This window comes from Anabrus simplex, chromosome 2 (assembly GCF_040414725.1).
Source record: "Anabrus simplex isolate iqAnaSimp1 chromosome 2, ASM4041472v1, whole genome shotgun sequence".
Taxonomy (NCBI): Eukaryota; Metazoa; Arthropoda; class Insecta; order Orthoptera; family Tettigoniidae; genus Anabrus; species Anabrus simplex.
In genome coordinates, this window is record NC_090266.1 from 1,106,327,545 (window position 1) to 1,106,355,269 (window position 27,725).

At 40.0% G+C, this 27,725-nt stretch overlaps 1 protein-coding gene across 1 annotated transcript in view; it reads right to left on the reverse strand.

Annotated features, from left to right (window-relative positions):
* corn (cornetto) overlaps positions 1-27,725 on the reverse strand; it is a 552,907-nt gene that overhangs the window by 157,274 nt on the left and 367,908 nt on the right. The window contains exons 4-5 of the mRNA XM_067142064.2: positions 24,425-24,605; positions 3,828-3,946 (exon numbers count right to left, since the gene is read on the reverse strand). Of these exons, the coding sequence (XP_066998165.2) occupies positions 3,828-3,946; positions 24,425-24,605 (300 nt within the window). The remainder of the gene's footprint in view (positions 1-3,827; positions 3,947-24,424; positions 24,606-27,725) is intronic.

Consider the following 27,725-nt stretch of genomic DNA (forward strand, 5'->3'; position numbering starts at 1 on the left):
AACAAGTGGCACAGTAGACAGTTGAGAATAATAAACCAGACTTAAAATGGCACACTAGTTGGTAAAGGTTCGCCATCCCTGGTCTAGATGATTGACTGATATGGCCTTGTAATAATACTCAACATGGCTTAGCTATGTTGATACTGCTACACGGCTGAAAGCAACGGGAAACCACAACGGTAACTAACTCCCGAGGACATGCAGCTCTCTCTGCATCAATGATGTACTGATGATGGCTTTCTCCCGGGTGAAATATTCTGGAGGTAAACTAGTCCCCCGTTCGGATCTCCGGGTGGGGACTACACGAGAGGGGGCGATCATCAGGAAGATGGATACTGACATTCTGCCAGTCGGAGCATAGAATGTTAGAAGTTTGAATCGTTGTGATAGGTTAGAGAATCTGAAAAGGGAGATGGATAGACTAAAGTTAGATGTAGTTGGTATAAGTGAAGTACGTTGGCAGGAAGGACAAGATTTTTGGGCAGACGACTACGGAATTATCAACACAAAGTCAAACAAGGGAAATGAAGGAGTTGATTTAAAAATGAATAAGAAAATAGGGCAGCGGGTAAGCTACTACGACCAGCATAGTGAAAGAATTATTGTCGTCAAGATAGACACCAAATCAATGCCCACCACAATACTGCAGGTCTATATGCCTACTAGTTCAGCGGATGATCGGGAAATCAAAAGAATATATGAAGAGATAGAAGATGTAATACAATATGTAAAAGGTGACGAGAATCTAATTGTGATGGGAGACTGGAATGCAGTGGTAGGCTGAGGAAGAGAAGGTGATACAGTAGGAGAATTCGGATTGGGACAAAGGAATAAAAGAGGAACTCGGCTGGTTGAATTCTGCACTGATTATAATTTAGTCTTTGTCAATACTTGGTTCAAACACCACAAACGACGGCTGTATACATGGACGAGACCTGGAGACACTGGAAGGTATCAAATAGACTTCATTATGATTAGGCAGAGATTCAGAAACCAGGTGTTGGATTGCAAAACTTTCCCAGGAACAGACGTGGACCACAAATGCCATCTGAAGTTGAAGAAATTGAGGAAAGGAAATAATGCAAAAAGATGGGATCTAGACAAGTTGAAAGAAAAGAGTGTAAGGGATTATTTCAAGGTACATGTTGCACAAGGGCTAAATGAAAAGGCTGAAGGAAACACAATAGAGGAAGAGTGGATAGTCATGAAAAATGAAGTCAGTAGGGCTGCTGAAGAGATGTTAGGAAGGAAGAAAAGATCAACTAAGAATCAGTAGATAACTCACGAGGTACTAGACCTGATTGATGAACGACGAAAATACAAGAATGCTAGAAATGAAGAGGGCAGAAAAGAATACAGGCGATTAAAGAATCAGGTGGGCAGAAAGTGCAAGGTAGCTAAGGAAGAATGGCTGAAGGAGAAGTGCAAGGATGTTGAAGGTTGTATGGTCCTGGGAAAGGTAGATGCTGCATACAGGAAAATCAAGAAAACCTTTGGAGAAAGGAAATCTAGGTGTATGAATATTAAGAGCTCAGATGGAAAGCCACTTTTAGGGAAAGAAGACTAAGCAGAAAGATGGCAAGAACATATCCAATAGTTGTATCAAGGTAAAGACGTAGATAATTTGGTTCTGGAACAAGAAGAGGCTGTTGATGCTAATGAAATGGGAGATCCAATTTTGAGGTCAGAGTTTGACAGAGCTGTGAGAAACCTAAATAGGAACAAGGCACCTGGAATTGATGACATTCCCTCTGAATTACTGACTGCCCTAGGAGAAACCAGCATGGCAAGGTTATTCCATTTAGTATGAAAGGTGTACGAGACAGGAGAAGTCTCATCCGATTTTCGGCAGGATGTTGTTATACCTATTCCCAAGAAAGCCGGTGCTGATAGGTGTGAAAACTGCCGCACCATTAGTTTAGTATCTCATGCCTGAAAAATTTTAACACATATTATTTACAGAAGAATGGAGAAACAAGTTGAAGCTGAGTTGGGAGAAGATCAATTTGGCTTCAGAAGAAATGTAGGAACACGTGAAGCAAACCTGACATTATGTCTGATCTTAGAGGATCGAATCAAGGACAAGCCCACGTACATGGCATTCGTAGATCTAGAAAAGGCATTCGATAATGTTGATTGGACCAAGCTATTTACGATTCTGAAGGTGACTGGGATCAGATACCGAGAAGGGAGAATTACCTACAATCTGTATAAAAATCAGTCTGCAGTGATAAGAATCGAGGGCTTTGAAAAAGAAGCAGCAATCTAGAAAGGAGTGAGGCAAGCCTGCAGTTTGTCCCCCCTCCTTTTCAATGTTTACATAGAACACGCAGTAAAGGAAATCAAATAGGAATTTGGAAAGGGAATCACAATCCAAGGAGTGGAAATCAAAACCTTGAGATTTGCCAATGATGTTATTTTATCTGAGAATGCAGAAGATCTCGAGAAGCTGCTGAATGGTATGGACGAAGTCTTGGGTAAGGAGTACAGGATGAAAGTAAAGAAGTCCAAAACAAAAGTAATGGAGTGCAGTCGAACGAAGGCAGGTGATGCAGGAAATATTAGATAAGGAAATGAAGTCTTAAAGGAAGTTGACGAATATTGTTACTTGGGTAGTCAAATAACTAACGATGGCAGAAATAAGGAGGACATAAAATGCAGACTAGCACAAGCAAAGAAGAGCTTTCTTAAGAAAAGAAATTTGCTCACTTCACACATTGATATAGGAATTAGAAAGATGTTTTTGAAGACTTTCGTGTGGAGCGTGGCATTGCATGGAAGTGAAACATGGACGATAACTAGCTCAGAAAGAAAGAGAATAGAAGCTTCTGAAATGTGGTGTTACAGAAGAATGCTGAAGGTGAGATGGATAGATCGAATCACAAATGAAGTGATACTGAATCGAATTGGTGAGAGGAGATCGATTTGGCTAAATTTGACAAGAAGAAGAGATAGAATGATAGGACACATCTTAAGACATCCAGGACTTGTGCAGTTGGTTTTTGAAGGAAGTGTAGGTGGTAAGAACGGTAGGGGTAGACCAAGGTATGAATATGACAAGCAGATTAGAGCAGATGTAGGATGCAGTAGTTACATAGAAATGAAAAGTTAGCACAGGATAGGGTGGCATGGAGAGCTGCATCAAACCAGTCTATGGACTGACGACTTAAACAACACAACATCCGAAAAGTGTACAATTTCCTACAATGTTGTAAGCTGATCGACAGTGAGATGTCTTCGCTACATACGATTACTGCTGGCACAGTCCTTTGACTGGCAGCAGTTCAACCACCCTCCCCACAGAGACAGTCTAGCAACTACCACCTCTTTCTGAATCTGAAGAAGTTCCTCGGCAGCAAGCATGTTGCACACCAATGATGAAGTTAACACGACAATCCAGAAACGGTTTTCCTTGCAGCAGCCAGAATACTTCTACTATTTTGGTCTACACTATGACAAATGTTTGAATAAACATGGAAATTATGTGGAAGATATGTGGAATGGAATAAAATTCTTAATTTATTGGCAAATGGTCGTCAATTAAAAAGTAGCTCTTATATTAACAAAATATGCTGAATTTGTATGACCATTCTTTCAAATGACAAGGTTTCATTCAAATTGTGTTCAGATATTCAGAAATTAAACAAGCATATACAACTACAGTATTTTTCAATGTACGAGAAGTAGTCTAAAGAAATATATGCCATTAAAAGCTAAAGAAAAAGCATGCAAGAAATTGTCTTCAAGAATGATGACATAATTTCTCTGCAGCCAAAGGTCAGATAACTTTGAAGGGGCACATTCAGAGAGAAAAAAAGACGTCTGACCTGCTGCAGAGTGTGGCAGAGGGCTTGCAGATCAGTGATCTTGTGCTGTTGCTTGGCTACAGTACTGTCAGTTGACTGGAGCTGTAGTTCTAATTCTTGGAGACTGTCAAGTCCCTCACCTGCAAAAGCCACACAGTAATATTAATTATCCCACAGAAAAAGAGAGCCCCTTTATACCATTCAAGAATAACAAAACAGATATCTGATGTGGATGTTCTTGAAAATTAAATAGCATGCCTTATAAATTAACCAAATAAATCATTACAATGGGTCAGTTTATTGAAGAAATTTACAAGTCTTGATTACACATAATCACCAAATGATGTAACAGATGTTTAACTAATTAACCAATTAATTATGTATTTATTTATTTATTTATTTATTTATTCTTTCGTTTTCATAATGGAAGCCATTTTTTTTCAGGTTCGACTTAGATAATTTACAACTACGAGGTTCCCCAGTCTGTCAAAACAGTGTAACATAAATTTTGAAAATACCTGAAAGAGACAGAATGACATGCTTCGTTCTTGAAAGAACATCACCAGAATGTATCAAATCATACACAAATTTTTAAATACATAATATGAATTGATGAATATTATTAAGAAATCATACAAATATTTATGTTTAAATTCTGTTTATACCCTTCTAATTCATTCATTCATTCATTCATTCATTCATTCATTCATTCATTAAGTACTCCAACTATGCTTCGTCTCTCTTTACTAGTCCAGCAAAGAGTGGCAAGTATAATCTGCTGATAAATGTTTTCTTTTTAATGTATTTTCTAAATTTATGTTATACTGAATTACATTAGTGTCCAAAAGTTAAGCATAAGTTACAAGCAAGTAGGACAACAGGAAATAGACCACAAATCGCACGACATATGCACCTACCAACCTTATGTGTTCGCTCTGTATAGGAAAGGAGTGTTCCCTGCTTTGACTAGCGGCATAACCGCAAGGTAAACACAGCCAGTGCCTGCGCCCCATATTCCCTCAGCCGTGTCTGCCCTGTTATAGTGTGCGGAGTGTAGCCTCGTGGTGAACATGACAACATAATGGTACAACGACGCCATTTGGACCTCATTTGCAGGGTAGAATACTCAGCCGCCTGGAAGCAGCCCAGACACAGACCGAAGTCGCTGTATCCTTAAATGTGGCACAAAGTGTCATTTCCAGGCTTTGGAGATGATTTCGAGACACAGGAGATGTTAGTCGTAGGCCAGAGCCAGATCGACCAAGGGTAACCACCCCACAGCAGGACCAATATCTGGCCTTAACCACTCGACGAAATCGGAGTGCACCTGCAAGACAATTGTCGGCGGAACTTGCAGCCATCTTATGGGTTGCCGTTTCCTGGCAAATTGTGTACCGGAGGCTAAGAACAGCAGGGCTGTTTGCCTGATGTCCAGCGGTGTGTGTCCCGCTCACTCCAGCACAGAGACGGGCCCAATTACTGTGGAGCCGTCAACATCAAAACTCGACCATGAATGAATGGAGGCATGTGCTCTTCACAGATCAATCCCGCTTCAGTTTGCAAAACCATTCCTGTCGCACAATAATCTGGAGAGTACCAGGTAGCCGATACAACCACAGGAACATCGTGGAACGGGACCAGTTTGGTGGTGTTGGCGTCATGGTGTGGGGCGGCATCATGTTGAATGGCCGTACGGACCTGCACATCTTCACGAGTGGTCCGAGGAACACTGTTAAGGCTCGGAGATAAAGGGATGAGCTACTGAGACCACATGTTCAAATCTTCAGAGGTGCGGTTAGTCCAGACTTCCTCTTAATGGACGATAATGCCCGACCGCACCGCGCTGCTCTATTGGATGAATTTCTGGCTGGGGAAGACATTCATCGCATGGACTGGCCAGTGAGGTCTGCGGATCTGAATCATATAGAACATGCCTGAGATGCACTGGGGAGGTGAATTGCATCCCGTCAGCCTCCACCAAGGACCCTCCAAGACCTCCGCATTGCCCTTTCGGAGGAATGGGATCAACTGCCACAAGAGCTCTTGGACCATCTGACAGAGAGCATGCCACCTTGCTGCGAAACATGTGTGGCCGTTAGGGGTAACCATACACCCTATTAACAGCATATTTTGTTGTAGAAGACACTGACAAGTTTTGTTAGTTGTTGTGAAAGGTGTACTTTAGCTATCAGAACCTTTCTGACACTGTTCTTTGGACAAGTTGTGTGACATTTGGTGTGTGATTCACCTTCCGTTTGTTCAGCAATCCGTCGGACATTCCTATCAGGCGGTATGGCCTCGTTTAGCGATTATGCTTAACTTTTAGACACTAGTGTAGCTTCGACAGACAGAAGAACCTCTCTGTTATTGAAACACATACCTGCACATATTTTCACTTAAAATGCTTCTATAGTTCCTTAATTTTTTTTAGAAAATCTTCGAAATCAATTTCAACTACCACTTTTACATACATACATACATACATACATACATACATACATACATGATGTACCAGGAAAGCCTAGGTCCTGGTCCATAGTTATCAAAAGAATGTTCCAGTATGTACCAGACTCCACGAGTGCGCTAGGTGGAGTCAAGTGACGTCACCTGTCGTTCAAAGCTCACCTCCCCTAGAGATATTTCTCGTAAATATCTTTCTTTTCGCAAGTTTTCAACGCCTGTACCAATTTTAATGGAACAAACGCTAAATGGTAGCGGACGTCATGAAAATTAACCTCTATAAATTCCAAATTAATCCATCCTATGGTTGCTGAGTTACAATGATTTAAAATCCGACAGAAATTACGCACTCACAGTCACATGACCGAGAGAAACTACCCCTCCCAGCGCCAGCTATATATGCCACTGGGTCAAGGCTAACAGGTAGTTGTGTGTTGAGTTGAGTTCAGTTCATTGCAAGCAGTCCAGTCTAGCAGTGCAGTATGTGTATGAGTAAGAGAGAGGGGAGACTGGCCCTCACATAGTATGTTCGTGCAGTCTCGAAGACAGTACTTTCGTCATGTTTCGCAGAGGCGAAATTACGGGCTAGTTTATCGCCATCGTACTTGAAAGAAAAAAGACGTCGCACCGTAAGTAGTTTATTGTGCCGCGACTACGATATAACTTACAGACATTTCAAAGTATAACACGTACGAAATCGGTGAAATTCGAAGTTATATATTGGACATTCACAACATGACGTGTGGACTTAATTAATCGCACACAATATTAAATTACCAACAGAAACTGTCGTGTACAGTAACTTTAACTACTCTAGAACTTATTTTCTAACATAGCACATCCTTGGAGTATGTCTTTTTATTTATGTGCCATATTAGGACTTGACGTGTTACAGTGATAAACTTAGTGAAAGTTAAGAACTTTTTCTAAAATAAGATAGTTCTATCAACATTAGAGAATCAGTGTTATCTGTCAGGATAACGATTCAAAGACTGTGGTTAGAGACGGTAATGAGAAATATTATGTGTTTGCACTGTGTTGGACGTTCTCAGTGACAGTTTAAAATAGTGGTTTTTTTTGCAACAAAGACTGTGATCACTCATTGGACGTCCTAAAATTAACATAGTATCTGTAAATACTACTTGCATGTTCCGTGTGTTAAGATCATTTCCACGAGCAGCAGAAATCTTCAGAAAATTCTACAAGATACAACTACCTTCAACATCATTTCATCTATGACGTCAGCGTGGTTTCTTCATGGAACTTCAAGTTCGAGTCATCATCCGCACCCGCGGAATGTTCCAGATTCTCATCAGTATTTGTAAGCCAAGTTTTTTAATAAGTGAGTAGTCACAAACTGACTTTTTTTTTTCTTTCTTTCTTTCTTACCAATCGTGAACAGTGGTTTACCCAGTGCTGCGTGTGACGATACTTCGTAGTTTTCCACCATTACTCAAAATTCATCTTTTAATGATAAATCTATTTTCAAAATCTATTTCACATAATAAAGACTCTAGGAGTTTCAAGTGTTCTATGTTTCAAGGCTCACAAACTGAGAAACTCTCAACAGAAGTTCAAATTCTTATTTTCAATTGTAAGTGTGTTCATGTCATGTCATAATACTTAGAAAGACTTTAGGTGAAAAACTGACACTTTATGTTTTCGCAAAAGACTATTGGATCTGTGAGATTTATTTATTTTCACAAATTGCATTCAAGAAGATTTACGTTAACCCTTTTGATTTCTACAAATTATTTGCATTCTATATCGACATTGCAGGGTGGTGAATTGATTAACATCATTAATAAATTGTTTGAAAAAGGGTATAACCATCTATTATTAGCCCTGCGAATCTATCCTGCTCTGTACCGGCTCCAAAAACCAACTTCCACTACTTGAGATCCTTCTCATGCCTTACGCCCCGAACTTTTACAGAGGATAGAATATATAATAGATGGCGCCGCAACTCCAGGGGCTCGATTTGGAGCCGTGCAATAATAATAGATGATACGCCAGTTATAATAGACATCATCGCAATATTCAGGGTTCGATTCAAGTCATAATAAATTGCAATTTAAGTACAGGATTCGACTGCAACTATTACGAATTCGAAGAACTTGTTCGAATATTCTGGAAACATGGATAACTTACTTGCAGCAATCGAAGCTCTCAGGCTTAGCATTAACGATCAGAATGCTAAGATCGATAAGTCTAATACACAAATGGTCGAGTCCCATAACCAATTACAGGCTCAAATGAACACACAAATAACTGCACTACAGTCACAACTACAACCGCAGTTAACTGAGTCAAATAGCAAAATCGAAGACTTAACTTCTAAAATTGATAGGACCTTGAACACTAAGTTTGCAGAGGCCGATAAAGTCATTAATAAAAGGCTCACTGAATCCAGTGCCCTTATCGAGCAACGATTCCGTGAAGCTGGAACTCGCCTCGAAAAGAAACTTATTGATTCTAGTACACAAGTCGCAGCCACATTGAAAGACATGCGGGATCAGTTTGTTGAAAACTTAAGAGTCCATCAAGGAAGAAATAAAGATAGAGGTCGTCAAGTCTTTAGACAAAGATCTTAGAAATGTTCTTCCTTCTGTTCAAGCATTTTCAACCGAACTCAAAGACTTACGAACTGAATTTCAAGAATCCCATGGTAACATCTCACAAGCTCAAGCAAAGTTAGCTCAGGTGCAGGAAAACCTGCGAGATGCATTAAAGAACGATGTGGGCAAATTACGCAGCGAGATAGGATTAGTTAAGAGCACGCAAGGAGAACTTGACAAGCGTGTTACAGGACAGCTAGACAGCACACATACCCAGATAGCTGCTTTCTGTAAAGACGTACAAGTAATTAAAACTGACTTAAGAAATGAAATAAAAATTTTAGACGCCTCAATTAATTCTAAAATTGAAAATTTGTCTGAAGAAATGAATCAAATTAAACTCAAAAGACATACGACTGACGTCACAATTCCTGGTTCTTCGAAGGAAGTACATAGCACAACAACCCTCATCAAAGTACTAGATGACAAACCAGTTAAATTTTCAGGACGTGACGAGTATACTGCTCGGGAATTTTTGTTAAATGTCGACGATTACCTGGAAGAGAATAGGGTAGATGACGATAGAAAACTTACAGTAGTATCCAAACTCCTAGAAGGATGAGCCTTATCATGGTTCATAGCTTTTAAGAGCAACTTTAAAAACTATGACGACTTTAAAAAGGCACTTCTCAAACGCTTTTGGGATTCAGAAAGACAACACCTCGTCAAAACGCAACTCTACTCTAGTAAATACAATACTTCAGTCAATACTTCCCGATATTCCGATTATTACCTAATGCAATTAAAGAAGATACAGTTTTTAGATCCACCTTTGCCAGATATCGAACTCATTCAGATCCTGACACTTCAACTTCCGCCTCATGTTCAAGAGATACTAGTCGCTGCCAACATTAAAACATTGGAACATTTCGATGCTACTTTGCGTAGGTTAGATACGGCTAATACCCAATCTAGTCCGAAAACTAACAGGAGTCGAGAAATAAATACGAACTCTGCGGAAATAAAACCGCCGGAGAGAGAGGAGGAACCAAGGACACGTGAAGAAGGCAGATTAAGCCCTACCAACCCAACCAGATTCCGGAATTTTAGACGTCAGAAGGATCAGGATAGACACCCTTACCAACCTAGGAATTTATGGAGACAGCATGAAAGCACTCCTGAAGAAAATCGTGAGTCTGGACAACGAGAACTCGAAAGTAGATGGAAGGATACACGAGAATACATCAGGGAGAGAAATCGTAATCCTGATGAGCTTGGAGCCACATCCCTGGAATACCAACGTCAATACGGGCCAAGAGAACAAAAACCACCTGATCCTGAATCAACAGGCGCTATAAAAAAAAAACGCCGATCCCACGATAGGGAGATTGACTACAGAACACGATGAGGACGAGATTTCAAACTATTGTACTGCTGTTATCAATTACTGGCACATTGACGATTCCGAATTACTATTCGAAGACGCACAAACACCAAGGCCAATTACTGCACGTTCATTACCTGTCATAACAGCACGCACAGGCAACCTACAGGTGATTACGCTCATCGATTCTGGAGCGCAAGCTTCTTTAATTTCTGATAGGCCTGTAGACTCACTTAAAAATCAGAACAATGTTTTGTTACTGCCTGTAGCTCAGATCAAAGTAAGAGGAATAGTTCCTGATAAAATTGTTAAGTGTAAATCCCAGGCATTTTTAGAATTTGAAATTAACAGCCAGTCATTCGAACACGTATTTTTGGTAGTATCACGTCTTAACTTCAACTTAATACTTGGATCAGATTTTATGATCAAATATAAAGGAACCATTGACTATGATGCCAACCTCGTAAGATTAAAGAATAGTTCCGTAGGACTACAGCTGGTAGGACGAAGTGACCTGAAAGTTCAAGAGAATGGAGCCCGTTTCGAAGAAGCCGGTGGTGACATTATTGGGCCCGCTGTAAGCGAGGTTGCGCCAGCCGAAGCAGAATGTAGAAAGGGTGACCAAAGCAGGGATGATGCAGAGTCCCTATTCAATGAGAACTCCATTATAGGTCCAGATTATATAATGTCTATAGCCAGTGTGGTTGAAGATCCGGAAATTAAAGTAAAATTGGAGGAGGCCAAAAATGATGTTCTACAAAAATTTGCATGTGTATTTGATGACAAGCCTGGAAAAGAAAATCCTGCGTATTTTCTTTTCGTCCAACCAAGGGGAAGATGTACCAGGAAAGCCTAGGTCCTGGTCCATAGTTATCAAAAGAATGTTCCAGTATGTACCAGACTCCACGAGTGCGCTAGGCGGAGTCAAGTGACGTCACCTGTCGTTCAAAGCTCACCTCCCCTAGAGATATTTCTCGTAAATATCTTTCTTTTCGCAAGTTTTCAACGCCTGTACCAATTTTAATGGAACAAACGCTAAATGGTAGCGGACGTCATGAAAATTAACCTCTATAAATTCCAAATTAATCCATCCTATGGTTGCTGAGTTACAATGATTTAAAATCCGACAGAAATTACGCACTCACGGTCACATGACCGAGAGAAACTACCCCTCCCAGCGCCAGCTATATATGCCACTGGGTCAAGGCTAACAGGTAGTTGTGTGTTGAGTTGAGTTCAGTTCATTGCAAGCAGTCCAGTCTAGCAGTGCAGTATGTGTATGAGTAAGAGAGAGGGGAGACTGGCCCTCACGTAGTATGTTCGTGCAGTCTCGAAGACAGTACTTTTCGTTGTGTTTCGCAGAGACGAAATTACGGGCTAGTTAATCGCCATCGTACTTGAAAAAAAAAAGACGTCGCACCGTAAGTAGTTTATTGTGCCGCGACTACGATATAACTTACAGACATTTCAAAGTATAACACGTACGAAATCAGTGAAATTCGAAGTTATATATTGGACATTCACAACATGACGTGTGGACTTAAAAAATCGTACACAATATTAAATTACCAATAGAAACTGTCGTGTACAGTAACTTTAACTACTCTAGAACTTATTTTCTAACATGCACATCCTTGGACTATGTCTTTTTATTTATGTGCCATATTAGGACTTGACGTGTTACAGTGATAAACTTAGTGAAAGTTAAGAACTTTTTCTAAAATAAGATAGTTCTATCAACATTAGAGAATCAGTGTTATCTGTCAGGACAACGATTCAAAGACTGTGGTTAGAGATGGTAATGAGAAATATTATGTGTTTGCACTGTGTTGGACGTTCTCAGTGACAGTTTAAAATAGTGTTTTTTTTGCAACAAGGACTGTGATCACTCATTGGACGTCCTAAAATTAACATAGTATCTGTAAATACTACTTGCATGTTCCGTGTGTTAAGATCATTTCCACGAGCAGCAGAAATCTTCAGAAAATTCTACAAGATCCAACTACCTTCAACATGATTTCACCTATGACGTCAGCGTGGTTTCTTCGTGGAACTTCAAGTTCGAGTCATCATCCGCACCCGCGGAATGTTCCAGATTCTCATCAGTATTTGTAAGCCAAGTTTTTTAATAAGTGAGTAGTCACAAACTGACTTTCTTTTTTTTTTTTTTTCTTACCAATCGTGAACAGTGGTTTACCCAGGGCTGCGTGTGACGATACTTCGTAGTTTTCCGCCATTACTCAAAATTCATCTTTTAATGATAAATCTATTTTCAAAATCTATTTCACATAAGAAAGACTCTAGGAGTTTCAAGTGTTCTATGTTTCAAGGCTCACAAACTGAGAAACTCTCAACAGAAGTTCAAATTCTTATTTTCAATTATAAGTGTTCATGTTTGTGGGTTACTGTAGTTACATCCTAGTTCGTGAACCATGGGCAACGACTGTGTGGCCTAGTAAGTGGTCCTGAGAGTCGGGATACCAGTTGCTATGGAATGGGAGTGGGCATCTCGGACATATTCTGAGTCGTGGCCCTCCTTGTGCTCAGGCGGCTAGGACTATACAATACACCGGTGGTCCATAACCCGTTAGAGGAGAGATCCTCACTTGGACTATGTGCAAGTAGGGCAGCATCCTGCTTCATGAATTTACCGAGCTCAGAACACTTTAAGCAAACCTCGGACCTATGGGAGTAATGGAGTCCCACTCCCATTTGACAGGCGAGGGACTCCTTGGAATCAACTTGGCGAACGAAATGGAATTCGATGGGGAGCTATCAATATTAATGGGGCTTATGGAAGAAAGAAGGTAGAACTGGCTGAGTCAGCAAAGAGGATGCATCTGGATGTGCTAGGAGTAAGTAATATTCGGGTAAGGGGAGATAATGAGGAAGAGATAGGAGATTATAAAGTGTACTTGACTGGTGTTAGAAAGGGAAGGGCAGAGTCTGGGGTAGGGCTCTTTATCAGGAATACCATTGCACGCAACATAGTTTCTGTTAGGCACGTAAATGAGCGAATGATGTGGGTAGATTTGTCAGTGGGAGGAATTAGGACAAGAATTGTGTCCGTGTATTCACCATGTGAGGGTGCAGATGAGGATGAAGTTGACAAGTTTTCTGAAGCATTGAGTGACATAGTGGTCAGGGTCAACAGCAAGGATAGAATAGTGCTAATGGGCAATTTCAATGCGAGAGTTGGGAATAGAACTGAAGGATACGAATGGGTGATTGGTAAATGTGGGGAAGATATGGAAGCTAATGGGAATGGGAAGCGTTTGCTGGACTTCTGTGCTAGTATGGGTTTAGCTGTTACGAATACATTCTTCAAGCATAAGGCTATTCACCGCTACACATGGGAGGCTAGGGGTACCAGATCCATAATAGACTATATCTTAACAGACTTTGAATTCAGGAAATCTGTTAGGAATGTACGCGTTTTTCGCGGATTTTTCGATGATACAGACCACTATCTGATCTGTAGTGAACTAAGTATCTCTAGGCCTAGGGTAGAGAAAGTGAAATCTGTCTGCAAACGAATAAGGGTAGAAAATCTCCAGGACGAGGAAATTAGACAGAAGTACATGGATATGATTAGTGAGAAGTTTCGAACAGTAGACAGTAAGCAGGTTCAGGATATAGAAAGTGAATGGGTGGCATACAGGGATGCTGTAGTAGAAACAGCAAGGAAATGCCTAGGAACAACTGTGTGTAAAGATGGGAAAAGGCGAACATCTTGGTGAAATGATGAAGTGAGAGCAGCCTGTAAACGTAAAAAGAAGGCTTATCAGAAATGGCTCCAAACAAGGGCCGAGGCAGAGAGGGATTTGTACGTAGATGAAAGAAACAGAGAGAAACAAATAGTTGTTGAATCCAAAAAGAAGTCATGGGAAGATTTTGGTAATAACCTGGAAAGGCTAGGTCAAGCAGCAGGGAAACCTTTCTGGACAGTAATAAAGAATCTTAGGAAGGGAGGGAAAAAGGAAATGAACAGTGTTTTGAGTAATTCAGGTGAACTCATAATAGATCCCAGGGAATCACTGGAGAGGTGGAGGGAATATTTTGAACATCTTCTCAATGTAAAAGAAAATCATCATGGTGGTGTTGCAAACAGCCAAGCTCATGGGGAGGAGGAAAATGATTTTGGTGAAATTATGCTTGAGGAAGTGGAAAGGATAGTAAATAAACTCCATTGTCAAAAGGCAGCAGGAATAGATGAAATTAGACCTGAAATGGTGAAGTATAGTGGGAAGGCAGGGATGAAATGGCTTCATAGATTAGTAAAATTAGCGTGGAGTGTTGGTAAGGTACCTTCAGATTGGACAAAAGCAGTAAGCAAGGGAACAGGAAGGATTGCAACAACTATCAAGGTATCTCATTGATTAGTATACCAGGCAAAGTATTCACTGGCATCTTGGAAGGGAGAGAGCGATCAGTCGTTGAGAGGAAGTTGGATGAAAACCAGTGTGGTTTCAGACCACAGAGAGGCTCTCAGGATCAGATTTTCAGTATGCGCCAGATAATTGAAAAATGCAACGAGAGGAATAGGCAGTTGTGTTTATGTTTCGTAGATCTAGAGAAAGCATTTGACAGGGTACCGAGGGAAATTATGTTCGCTATACTGGGGGACTATGGAATTAAAGGTAGATTATTAAAATCAATCAAAGGCATTTATGTTGACAATTGGGCTTCAGTGAGAATTGATGGTAGAATGAGTTCTTGGTTCAGGGTACTTACAGGAGTTAGACAAGGCTGTAATCTCTCACCTTTGCTGTTCATAGTTTACATGGATCATCTGCTGAAAGGTATAAAATGGCAGGGAGGGATTCAGTTAGGTGGAAATGTAGTAAGCAGTTTGGCCTATGCTGACGACTTGGTCTTAATGGCAGACTGTGCCGAAAGCCTGCAGTCTAATATCTTGGAACTTGAAAATAGGTCCAATGAGTATGGTATGAAAATTAGCCTCTCGAAGACTAAATTGATGTCAGTAGGTAAGAAATTCAACAAAATTGAATGTCAGATTGGTGATACAAAGCTAGAACAGGTCGATAATTTCAAGTATTTAGGTTGTGTGTTCTCCCAGGATGGTAATATAGTAAGTGAGATTGAATCAAGGTGTAGTAAAGCTAATGCAGTGAGCTCGCAGTTGCGATCAGCAGTATTCTGTAAGAAGGAAATCAGCTCCCAGAGGAAACTATCTTTACATCGGTCTATTTTCAGACCAACTTTGCTTTACGGGAGCGAAAGCTGGGTGGACTTGGGATATCTTATTCATAAGTTAGAAGTAACAGACATGAAAGTAGCAAGAATGATTGCTGGTACAAACAGGTGGGAACAATGTCAGAATGGTACTCGGAATGAGGAGATAAAGGCTAATTTAGGAATGAACTCGATGGATGAAGCTGTACGCATAAACCGGCTTCGGTGGTGGGGTCATGTGAGGCGAATGGAGGAGGATAGGTTACCTAGGAGAATAATGGACTCTGTTATGGAGGGTAAGAGAAGTAGAGGGAGACCAAGATGACGATGGCTAGACTCGGTTTCTAACGATTTAAAGATAAGAGGTATAGAACTAAATGAGGCCACAACACTAGTTGCAAATCGAGGATTGTGGAGACGTTTAGTAAATTCTCAGAGGCTTGCAGACTGAACGCTGAAAGGCATAACAGTCTATAATGATAATGTATGTATGTATGTATGTATGTATGTAATTATAAGTGTGTTCATGTCATGTCACAATACTTAGAAAGACTTTAGGTGAAAAACTGACACTTTATGTTTTCGCAAAAGACTATTGGATCTGTGAGATTTATTTATTTTCACAAATTGCATTCAAGAAGATTTACGTTAACCCTTTTGATTTCAACAAATTATTTGCATTCTATATCGACATTGCAGGGTGGTGAATTGATTAACATTATTAATAAATTGTTTGAAGAAGGGTATAACCATCTATTATTCGCCCTGCGAATCTATCCTGCTCTGTACCGGCTCCAAAAACCAACTTCCACTACCTGAGATCCTTCTCATGCCTTACGCCCCGAACTTTTACTGGTACAATACATACATACATTACATACATTACATACATACATACATACATACATACATACATACATATATACATACATACATACATACTTCATTATCGACTGTTATGCCTTTCAGCATACGGTCTGCAAACCTCTGTGAATTTAGAAACTGCTGCCACAATCCTCTATTTGTAACTAGTTCTGTGGCCTCATTTAGTTCCATTTAGTTGTTCAAAACTGAGCCTAACCATCATCAATCAGCCTCTCTCTCAGATGTGGAGAGGCCAGGAGACAAGCACGAAACTCCATGCAACACAACCACGCCCTCCTCCAACAATTCTATGCAATCTGTGTGGACGATTGTTCCATGCTAGGATCTACCTGTTCCAGCTTTATTTCCCAACATGGCATTCAATTCTCTTGGATTTTTTTCCCTACAGACATCAATTTAGTCTTGGAAAGGCTAATTTTCATACCATACTCATTGCACCTATTATCAATTCCAAGATATTAGAGGCCAAACTGCTTACTTACATTTCCACCTAACTAAATCCCTCCTTGCCACTTAATACCTTTCAGAAGAAGATACATGTACACTATGAACAACAAAGGTGAAAGATTACAGCCCTATGTAATCCCGGTAAGTACCTTGAAGCAAGAACTCATTCTACCATCAATTCCTACTGCAGCCCAATTGTCAACATAAATGCCTTTGATTAATTAATTATAATAATCCACCCTTAATCCCATAGTCACCCCGTACGGCGAACATCTTTTCCCTCAGTACTCTGTCATATGCCTTCTCTAGATCTATGAAACATACACATATTTTTTGATTCCTCTTGTAGCATTTTTCAATTACCTGGCACATACTAAAAATCTGATCCTGACAGACCCTATGTGGTCTGAAACCACACTGGTTTCCTCGAACTTACTCTCAACCACTGATTGTACTCTCCCTGCCAAGATGCCAGTGAACACCTTGCCTGGTATACTGATCAATGAAATACCTCGAGAATTGTTGCAGTGCTTTCTGTTCCGTTGCTTATAGATAGGTGCAGTTACCATTTTTGTACAATCAGAAGGTACCTTACTAACATTCCATGACAATCTTATTACTCTATGAAGCCTGCCTTCCAACTTTATTTCACCATTTCAAATCAAATTTCATCTATTCCTGCTGCCTTTATTTACCATCCTTTCCACTTCCTCAAGCATAATTCCACCACATCATCGTCCTCCTCCCCATGAGCTTTGTTGTTCACAACATAAATCGGAAATATTTCCTTTTCCATTGAGAATATTTTCAAAATATTACTTCCACCCGTCCAGTGATCCCCTGGGATCTATTACGAGTTCACCTGACTTACCCAAACCACTATTCGTTTCCTTTTCCCCTCCCTTTATGAGATTATTTATTACTGTCCAGAAAGATTTCTCTGCTGCTTGACCTAGTCTTTTAAGGTTATTACCGAAATCCTTCCACGACTTCTTGGATTTGACAAATATTTGTTTTGCTCTGTTTCTTTCATCAACATACAATTCCCTGTCTGCATCCGTCCTTGTTTGGAGCCATCTTAGATATGCCTTCTTCTTATGTTTAAAAGCTGCTCTCACTTCATCGTTCGACCAAGATGTTCGCAATTTCCCTATCTTTGTTCCTAGGCATTCCCTTGCTGTTTGTACTACAGCATCCCTGTATGCCACCCATTCTCTTTCTATACCTGAACCTGCTTACTGTCCACTGTTTTGAACTTTTCACTAATCATATCCATGTACTTCTATCTAATTTCTTCATCCAGGAGATTTTCTACCCTTATTCGTCTGCAGACAGATTTTACTTTTTCTATCGTAGGCCTAGAGATACTTAGTTCACTACAGATCAAAGAGTGATCACTATCATTGAAAAATTCCCGGAAAACCTGCACATTATTACATTATTACAACAGTTGTCAATAACTTTTAGCTCATAGCATAACAAGTTACCCTCACCACCGTCAAATGATTTTACTTCTGATCCAACATTCAACACATTAGCTACATTCTACTGTCACATTGACTTTTCAACCAGCTTGTCAACAAACCCATATTCTCAACAACGTTATAACATCATATCAAATGAGATGGTCCATAGAGGTCCAATATAAACATCGTATATTAACCTTCAACGACAACCTCGTACTTCTGCATCAAAGTGAACCACAACATCACCATATGCTATTGACTTTTAACTTACGTAAACAAATTATCACAGGTCACTTGACCATATCTCAACTTTACTTTATTCAACATTATGTTCTAAAAATATGATCCCGATTGTTATTCTCGTTATTATCTAGTTCCAACCGCTAGTCGATCAACATCATTTTACAGCAATTTTACTACTAGTCTATGACAAAATATCGTTTTATTCATTTTACTCATATTAATAGTCTTTCAATGTTACTATTGTAAATACTTTCCCCATTTATAAACTTCTCACTCATAGCATTGTGTCTAAAACCAACATTGTACTAGTCTTTCACTATATGTTAATTTTCTTTCAAGTCTCTTCAAGGCTTTTTTATAAATCAGTTTTATCTTATTTATATGTAAATCAGGTGCCTGATTTTATTTTAAGGTTAAACCCTTGGCTGATGATGCCTAAATGTAAGGTGAAACATATACCATTTTAATTAACCTGTCAATGTAATTTAACAAATACAAGATTTATTGTATTGATTAGGTGGACAAATTAATAAATTAACTTATTATTATTATTATTATTATTATTATTATTATTATTTCAATCAAACCCGCACATTCCTAACAGATTTCCTTAATTCAGAGTCGGTTAGGATATAGTCTATTATGGATCTTGTACCCCTACCCTCCAATGAGTAGTGGTGAAGAGCCTTACGCTTGAAGGTAGTACAATGACTTAGCAAATGTCATGGGATAGTCACCTAACAGCGTGTGGGGCCTCCTCTGGCCCTGCGAACTGCAGTGAGATGCCGTGGAAGTGAGTCGACAAGTCCCTGGTAGTCCTCTGGACGCAACTGACACCAAATCGTTTGAAGAGCGGCCGCCAATGCTGGTCTCTTAGTGGGTGCAGGATCCATGGCACGGAGCCTGCGTTCCAGGACATCCCAGATATGCTCGATAGGGTTCATATCGGGGCTCCTGTGTGGCCATGGCAGTCGTTGGATCTCCGCTGCATGTTCCTGGAACCATTCCCGGGTGCCGTGAGAGCGATGTGGCGGCACGTTATCATCTTGAACCACCGCAGAACCGTCTGGGCGCTGGAAGGCCAAAAATGGGTGGAGATGGTTCCGAGCAGCTCAACATACCGTCAACAAGTCTCTTCCAGAACAACTAGGGGGCCCATTCCATACCAGGAAAATGCACCCCAGACCATAACAGAGACACCAGCGCCCTGGACCACACCTTCGAGGCAGGCGGGATCAATCACTTCATGTGGTCTGTGCCATACACGGTGCCTACCATCGGCATGGTGCAGTTGAAATCGTGATTCGTCTGACCATATCACGTTACGCCATTATTCCAGTGTCCATCCCTGGTGACTGGCGATAAATGCGCGTCGTTGTGCCCGATGACGTTGGATTAACAGTGGCACCCGTGTGCGGCGCCGGCTCCATACCCCATAGAACCCATGTTTTTACGGATTGTCCACTGGGAGATGTGTCTAGCACGGCCTGTGTTGAATTGAGTCGTGATTTGTTGTTCGGTTGCCCGTCTGTCACTATTGACAATCCGTCTCAGATGTCGCCGGTCACGGTCATCGAGGGTGGCTGGACGGCCGGTCGTTTGTCTGTTGTGGACGGTGACACCCGCATTCAACCATTCACAATACACCCTGGGCACAGTTGATCGTGTGAAGCCGAATTCCCGCACCACTTCCAAAATCACACTTCTCACCCGTCGGGCACCGACCACCATACCCCGTTCAAATGGTGTCAGCTCACGACGACGTTCCATGTTACACCTGTCACATGCACAGCCACTGCTCACAAGGTCTCTTATACAACTGCCATTGGCACAGGGGGCGTGTGCTGTGCAGACAACACACCTGCGCATCAGTGCTCCGCTATCCCATAACATTTGCTCAGTCAGTGTATTTGTAACTGCTAATTCCATAAGAGGACAGAGGTTCAGTAAATGCTTCCCATTCCTATAAGCTTCCATATTTTCCCCACATTTACCCATCACCTTCTCATATCCTTCAGTTCTATTTCCAACTCTTGCACTGAAATTGCCCATTAGCACTATCCTATCCTTGCTGTTAACCCTGACTACGATGTCACTCAGTGCTTCATAAACGTGTCAAATTCTTTCTCAGCTGCACCCTCACATGGTGAATACGCTGAGAAAATTCTCATCCTAATTCCTCCAACTGCCTAATTTACCCTTATCATTCGCCCATTTATGTGCCTAACAGAAACTATGTTACGTGCAATAGCATTCCTGATGAACAGTCGTACCACACACTCTGCCATTGCCTTTTTAACACCCGTCAAGAACATTTTATAATCTCCTATCTCTTCCTCGCTATTTCCCCTTACCCAAATACCATTAACTTCTAACGCATCCAGACATATCCTCTTTGCTGACTCAGCCAGTTCTACTTTCTTTCATAAGCCCCATTAATACTGATAGCTCCCCATCAAATTCCATTTTGTTCGCCAAGTTGTTTCCAAAGAGTCCCTTTACTGTCAAATGTGACTGGGACGCTGTTACTCTGTTACTCCCATAGGTCCGAGGCTTGCTCTGAAGGTGGTTTTCCGTGGTTTCCTATTTCCACACCAAGAAATTGATGGGGCTGTACCTTAATTAAAGCCACGGTCGCTTCCTTCCCACTCTTAGCCCTTTCCTATCCCATTGTCGCCGTAAGACCTATCAGTGTCGGTGCAACATTAAACAAATAGTAAAAGAAGGTTCGTAAATTATCAATATAGAAATGTACAAAAATTACTTCACACTTAATTAACAGGTAATACAAATCCTAAAAGTAAACATTCAAATTGCACGTGCTATCTGAACACAGTAAACTCGGTGAAATTTCTGTATAGCAAAGTCCCAATGAGAATCTCTATCCTGAGCACGAGGAGGGCTATGACTCAGAATATTCAATAGCAACTGGTATCACAGCTCTCAAGACCACTTACTAGGCCACTCAGTCATTGTCCATGGTTCACGAATTAGGACACAACTACAGTAACCACTTCTAAAAACTCAAAATTGTTGGCATAGTAAGCTGCAGCTTCAAACCACTGTCTCCATCTCATTATAACTGGCAAAGGCAACAGTGGCACATTATTGGCCAAATCCATCACTTTTCCAAGCAACTTCGAGTTAGAAACTCTACTCAACCATAGCCTACAAGCCTGGAAAGTTTCTCCTACATTCATCAGAGATCGGTCTGAGTTGGCGTCTCAAAGCCCACGTGCAGAAGCACAAGCTTATAATGTTCAACGACTTCTCATGGTTTCACAAACGTAAGGTGCAGTGCCTCTATAGGTCACAATGTCTGATGGCCACAAAAGATTAAGTAGTCATTGAAAAATGCAGCAACTGTTGAATGATTCTCATTTGGGTAACCCATCGATAGTATGGTTGCTGGTATCCCAAAACCAGGACGTCAAATATGTAACCCCCTTTTTTGTTGGACAGCGGCTCCATGCACGGTAGTGTTGATCTGTCACAACTGATCAAAGGAAGTGAAAAAAAAGATGTGTGTTGGGTTAAGGGATATTGGAACTGAGTTTTTTCCAATAAACGGTCAAAAATCGTAAATCTGGTTTTTTGCGGGAAAACATTCACTGAACCATTAGGAAGGAGGTACCAGAAATTTAACCCGATCCCCCCTCCCTTATAGGCTGGACAGCCATTTTTAAAAAGCAGTGCGCCATGCTTCAAGCCTCATAAACTGGTCCGGCATGCCCCCTCGACACTCCACAATGCATTACAAAGTATTCTTCCTTTTAAAAAGGTATTTTATGTTTGAATTATGACTTAAATGAAGTTTGCGTAAATACACCTATCTTGTGCTGCCATCTCTGGTGTATTTTGTCGACTACATATGAGTCAAAACAATTTTTATAAAATAATTATAAAGCTGTTGTTTTTTATTTGTTGTTATATGCTGCTGAGTTTCACTATATTAGACATTGTATTTTAGTGTCAAAAATAATCCCATAAACTACTATATTACAATAATCCTGCGTATTTATTAATTCCTTTAGAGTTGGTAGTACCATGTGCTTCCTGTCTGAAGTGTGTTTGTGGATTTGTTTGAAAACAAAGTAGTGTTCAGCCGTACTAATTTCCATTTCTTGGTAAAACGAACATGGATACATCAAGTTCACGATGGTATCCCTCTAAAGGAAGAACTAATAAAAGGGGAAAAAAAACTTGAGGCAGCTCGTGAAGGCCTGAATAAGAAAAGGGAGTTTAAAAATCAGGTAGGCCAAACTGTTGCCTACCTGAATTTAGAGAACATCAAGAAACTCACAAGTTATTACAGACAGGCCATTCAGAATCATTTACCAGATGTACCTGTCATGAAAAATGCCATATATGCTACCCTGTACCATTACAGGTCTACACATCACAAACCAGAACACAAAAAATGTCGCGAAGGAACGGATTCTTGGTGCTTCTACAATAGAAGCACTGCCCATGGCGAGAGAGCCATACCAAGATGTCTGTTCAGTTGTCTGACAGCATGTTATTAAGAATTTTGCCTTTCGACCAGAGACTAGCAAGCAATGAATTGTTAGCTCGCTGTCTCAGGGGAGGGACACAAAATTCCAATGAGAGTGTGCATTCTCTCATTTGGAAAAAATGTCCAAAAGAAATTTATATTTCTAAAAAAAGGCTGGACTTGGGAACATTCAGTGGTGTTTCTGAGTTCAATATGGGATGCTCTGCCACCCATTAACTGAAATGTGTGCTAAGAGGGGAAGAATATCCAACAGCTTCCTCTACAATATGTCAGCGTCATGATATTACCAGAGTAAACGAATGCAGGTCACGGGTTAAATGAAGGAATGGGGCACCACGTGGCATAAAATCAAAGAAATTGCAACAAGAAGCTGCTAAGAAGAAACAGGAAGGGTAAACCTACAAATCAGGAGCATTCTGAACCTTCAGGTAGGCGATAGGGGTTTACTGTACCATGTCAATATATAAAAACAAAGTTTTCTCAAAACTACCTTTTTATATATTCAAAATGTTCCACACGCATCACATTTTGTCTGAATTGGATGAACATTAACATTTAAGTTCATAAATAGACAGTGAACAAAGTTACAGAGCAAACATTCAGGTTTCTTTATTCTGAGTGAAGAAAAATAAAAATTTGTAGGAAAAAAGCCATAAAATTTAAATAAATTATTATGTGTAATATGAAAAATTATTACACCTAAATCTTTGAAGTTACTTGAGATATCTTTCTGTAAAGTTCTTAAGCCTGTTTGAGGGTATGTAATATCAAAATACTAAATTTTTAATTGCAAAGCTAATGCGTGTGGAAGATTTTGATTAATACATGATTAGCAAAAGTAATTTAAGAAAAATGCATATATTTTTCAAATTAATAGAACAATTTCAATGAAATTTTGTATACATGTTGGTTTCTAAGTTTAAAGTCAGCTGTCAAAATTTCAGGAAGTTTGGTTCAGAAATATGGAAGTTTGAAAACTCAGTACCAATGTACCATATTCTCATTTAATCTTCTGTATAATATTAACCATTAATTGTTACACTTGAGTACCAGTCATATTTCTCAGTAGCATGGAAAGAGGAAAAGAACTTTGGTCTTGAATGAGATTATGAAAGTCATTACAAGGTTTTGTTCATATTACACTGTATTTAAGGCATTGCATTTACTGATTGCAGAATTATCCTATTCCTTTTTCCTCTCCGTTGTGCAGTCATCAGAGAAAACACTTGTTTTACACTGGCACAATAGCGTAAATTTTTTGCAAAAATTGCAGACTTTCGTCTTTTCAGTCTGGATTTTTCTTACAAAACAAAAATGTAGATTGTATGTGAAATTCTTGACATATGGCAACCTTACTTTTAATAGAAAACAATCTCTAGAGAATTTTTTTAAAACAGAACTGAACACAAATTTAGTAAATTACAGTTGCAGCAAAGTCTTCAAGCTTACAATAAAGTACCTACCTCTCTCTTCCACATTTCCTAGCATAGCAAGGACTCTCTTGTTCGTATTGTCCAGTTCCTCCTTCAAGACCAGTTTCTCTGCTTCCACACTGTGAAGCTCCTGTTTCTGTTGATCACAGTCTGCTTGCAGTAACTGAAGCTGAGCTGTCAGATGTTCCATCTCCTTGTGGCCTTCATCCACCTGCTCGCACAAGAATGTACAACTGGATTAGTTGCTGTTAACCAAGCTTAAAGTAATAATTAAAGAAAAGGGAAAAGAAAATCAATATTGTATTCAAAGAATTATCTGGCTCTATACCTTTCTGTTCGTTAAATGACTAAATTCAATAAGGCATACGGGTGGGTAGCGTCATTGATGAATTTGCAACTGTTATGTTTTATAACATTGGAAGCTGACGGAGAATGCAGGATTAAAAATAAATGAATCTCGTATTACAGAAATGAACAGGACTTTGTTTAGCGACTTCATTGCATGTAAGAAATATATTACATGCAAAAGGTAAAATACTGCGTAGCCTACTGCAGTTTGATAAACCAGGCTCTTGCATCAGTTATTCTTTTCAGACTCTGAAATGCCAGCACATGGCTGCCCAAATCTGCACTCTTTCAGGAACCTACAACCCCTGGCCAATTTTATATGACCACCAGAGATTTTTTCTTTTTATCAATTCATTTTGTTGTTTCTGACATTAAAAAACATTTTTAGGAACACTGGAGATACTTTCCTTAATTAAGGGGACTTCTGAGAGTAAAAGTTTGTAAAAAAAATGTGTATATTGGCCACACTGTTTAGATTTATACTTATGGTGAGAAAATCCTGTACGTCTTATAATGAGTTGCTCCAAGTGGACGTTGCATTTCTTAGGTAAATTTGTAACTGTAAGTTAACCAAAGCAATTGCTTTCATTACCTAATCCTGTTATGCACTGTATATTTCATGCCCATTCGGAGTATGTTTACATTCTTTAGTGGAAAAATTCACACAATTTTCTAATTCTAATCTCGAATTTCAATGTTTTCAGAAATGGGTTTAGCAAAGGATCTGTCACGAGTCAGAAGGGGAATGGAAGCTCTTTTGACAGAAACTGATGTTTTGCAGTGAGAAATAGAAAAAAGAAGTGGAATTTCAAAAACTTTAGTGGTTAATATTAGTCGCAGGCTGCGTGAAATGAACACTTTGACATCAAATCGTAAGGGCAAATGTGGCAGAAAGAAACTGCTGTCACCTCGTGGAGAACAGATTTTGAGAAAAATAGTTCTAGAAGATAGATCAGCCTCGAATAGCAAAATTAGAAGGAAGTTGGATGATGCAGGCATTCCAATGTCTAGTAGAACAGTTCGCAGGTGACTGACTGATTTGAGCTACAGAAGTCGCAGACACGTTCGCAAACAGAGGCTTAATTCTAGGATGATGAAGCAACATTTGGAAGGGGCTAAAGCACACAAACACTTCACTGTGGAAGATTGGAGATCAGTAAGTTTACCAATTCCCCAGTTTGGTTGAAAAATTATCCATTATCAGAGAAATTCAATGATGATTGTGTGGTAAAGACCATCAAACATCCAACTTCAGAAATGATATGGTCAGTGATTTGTGGCAGGGGTTTGGGTAGGCTGTACACTGTTGAAGGTACCATGAAAGAACAACAGAACATAAAAGTTCTGCAAACTCGACTGCTTTCACAACTGCAGGATTGGTTAAAACAAGATGAAATGAAAATGTTTATGCAAGATGGTGCACCGTGCCACACTGCAAAGTCTGTAAAAGGTTTCTTGAAGGATTGGCAGGGTAATTCTCCTGACCTCAACCCAATTAAGAATGTACGGGAATTGTTGAAGAGGGAAGTGACAAAAGACAATGTCATTACTAAAATACACTTACTTGAATGAATCACATTCCACTGGAACCACAACCAGCAATTGAAGGCTATGAGCTTACGATGCACAGATAGCACGCCTCGCAGAGTGCAGGCTGTTGTTGCAGCAAAAGGAGGTTTGACAAAATACTAGCATAAACTGTGAAATGTGGGTGAAATATCTCAGTTCGATGGTTAATCTTATTCTGTGAGTGAAGTTGAAACGAAATGGTGTATGGCTTTTAGTGCCAGGAGTGTCCGAGGACACATTCGGCTCGCCAAATGCAGGTCTTTTGATTTGACACCCGTAGGTGACCTGCGCGTCATAATGAGGATGAAATGTAATGAAAACGACACATACACCCAGCCCCTGTGTCAGCGGAATTAACCAATGATGGTTAAAATTCCCAACCCTGCCGGGAATCGAACACGCTAACCATTTAGCCATGGAGCTGGACTGCATGAAGTTTATGTAAAGTTTATATTCCTATGTTTCCTTATGTAGTCATATTAATTTGGCCTGGGACTGTATACATGGGTACACCAACTATTTCAAATTAGTATTTTACGATCACAAAGTCCATTTGGTTGTTTATTCCCTAAAAACAGCAGAACATTCTCAACAATGTGAGTGTATTAAACACCTGATCATGGCAGCTACTCCTTATGTTCCTCCGAGTAAAATAACAACAACAATAACAACAAATGTCCAAAAATCCTACGTCACATATATTTAATAAAATAATGTTATTGGTTTCACGTCCCACAAACTACTTTTACAGTTTTTTTTTTTTTTTTTTTTGCTATGGGCTTTACGTCGCACCGACACAGAAAGGTCTTATGGCGATGACTTTTACAGTTTTCGGAGATGCCGATGTGCTGGAATGTCATTCTGCAGGAGTTCTATTATTTGCTGGCATATCCACCGACACAAGGCTAATGTAATTTGAACGCCTTCAAATACCACGAGGATGAGCCAGGATCGAGCCCGCCAGCTTGAGCTCAGAAGGCCAGTACTCAACCAAGCTATCATCCCGACACTTCATATATTTAAGGATTCTGAACATTATCCTGTATTTACCACTCTGACGACTTCATAGGTCAACTATGTCAACATGACTTCTGTAGGATAGCTCATTCGCTGTAACCTCCACATGATACCTTAACTACTTACAAAGTGTCATAGTTAACGTTCAGTGACTTTGCTTCATTCGGCTAAAACAAATACAATGAGTAACTGAGCACACATTGCTGAAAGAGTGAATTGTATGAAATACTGAGAAATGCTATACTATTTACCCAACAAAGAAACATGTACCGTATTTGCTCACATATAACTCACCACTGCGTATATCTTGCACCCCATTTTTAACATCTGAAATTGCAGGGAAGAAAATCTCCACACATAACTCGCATTAATTTCTGATGTTGTCCTAAAGACATAC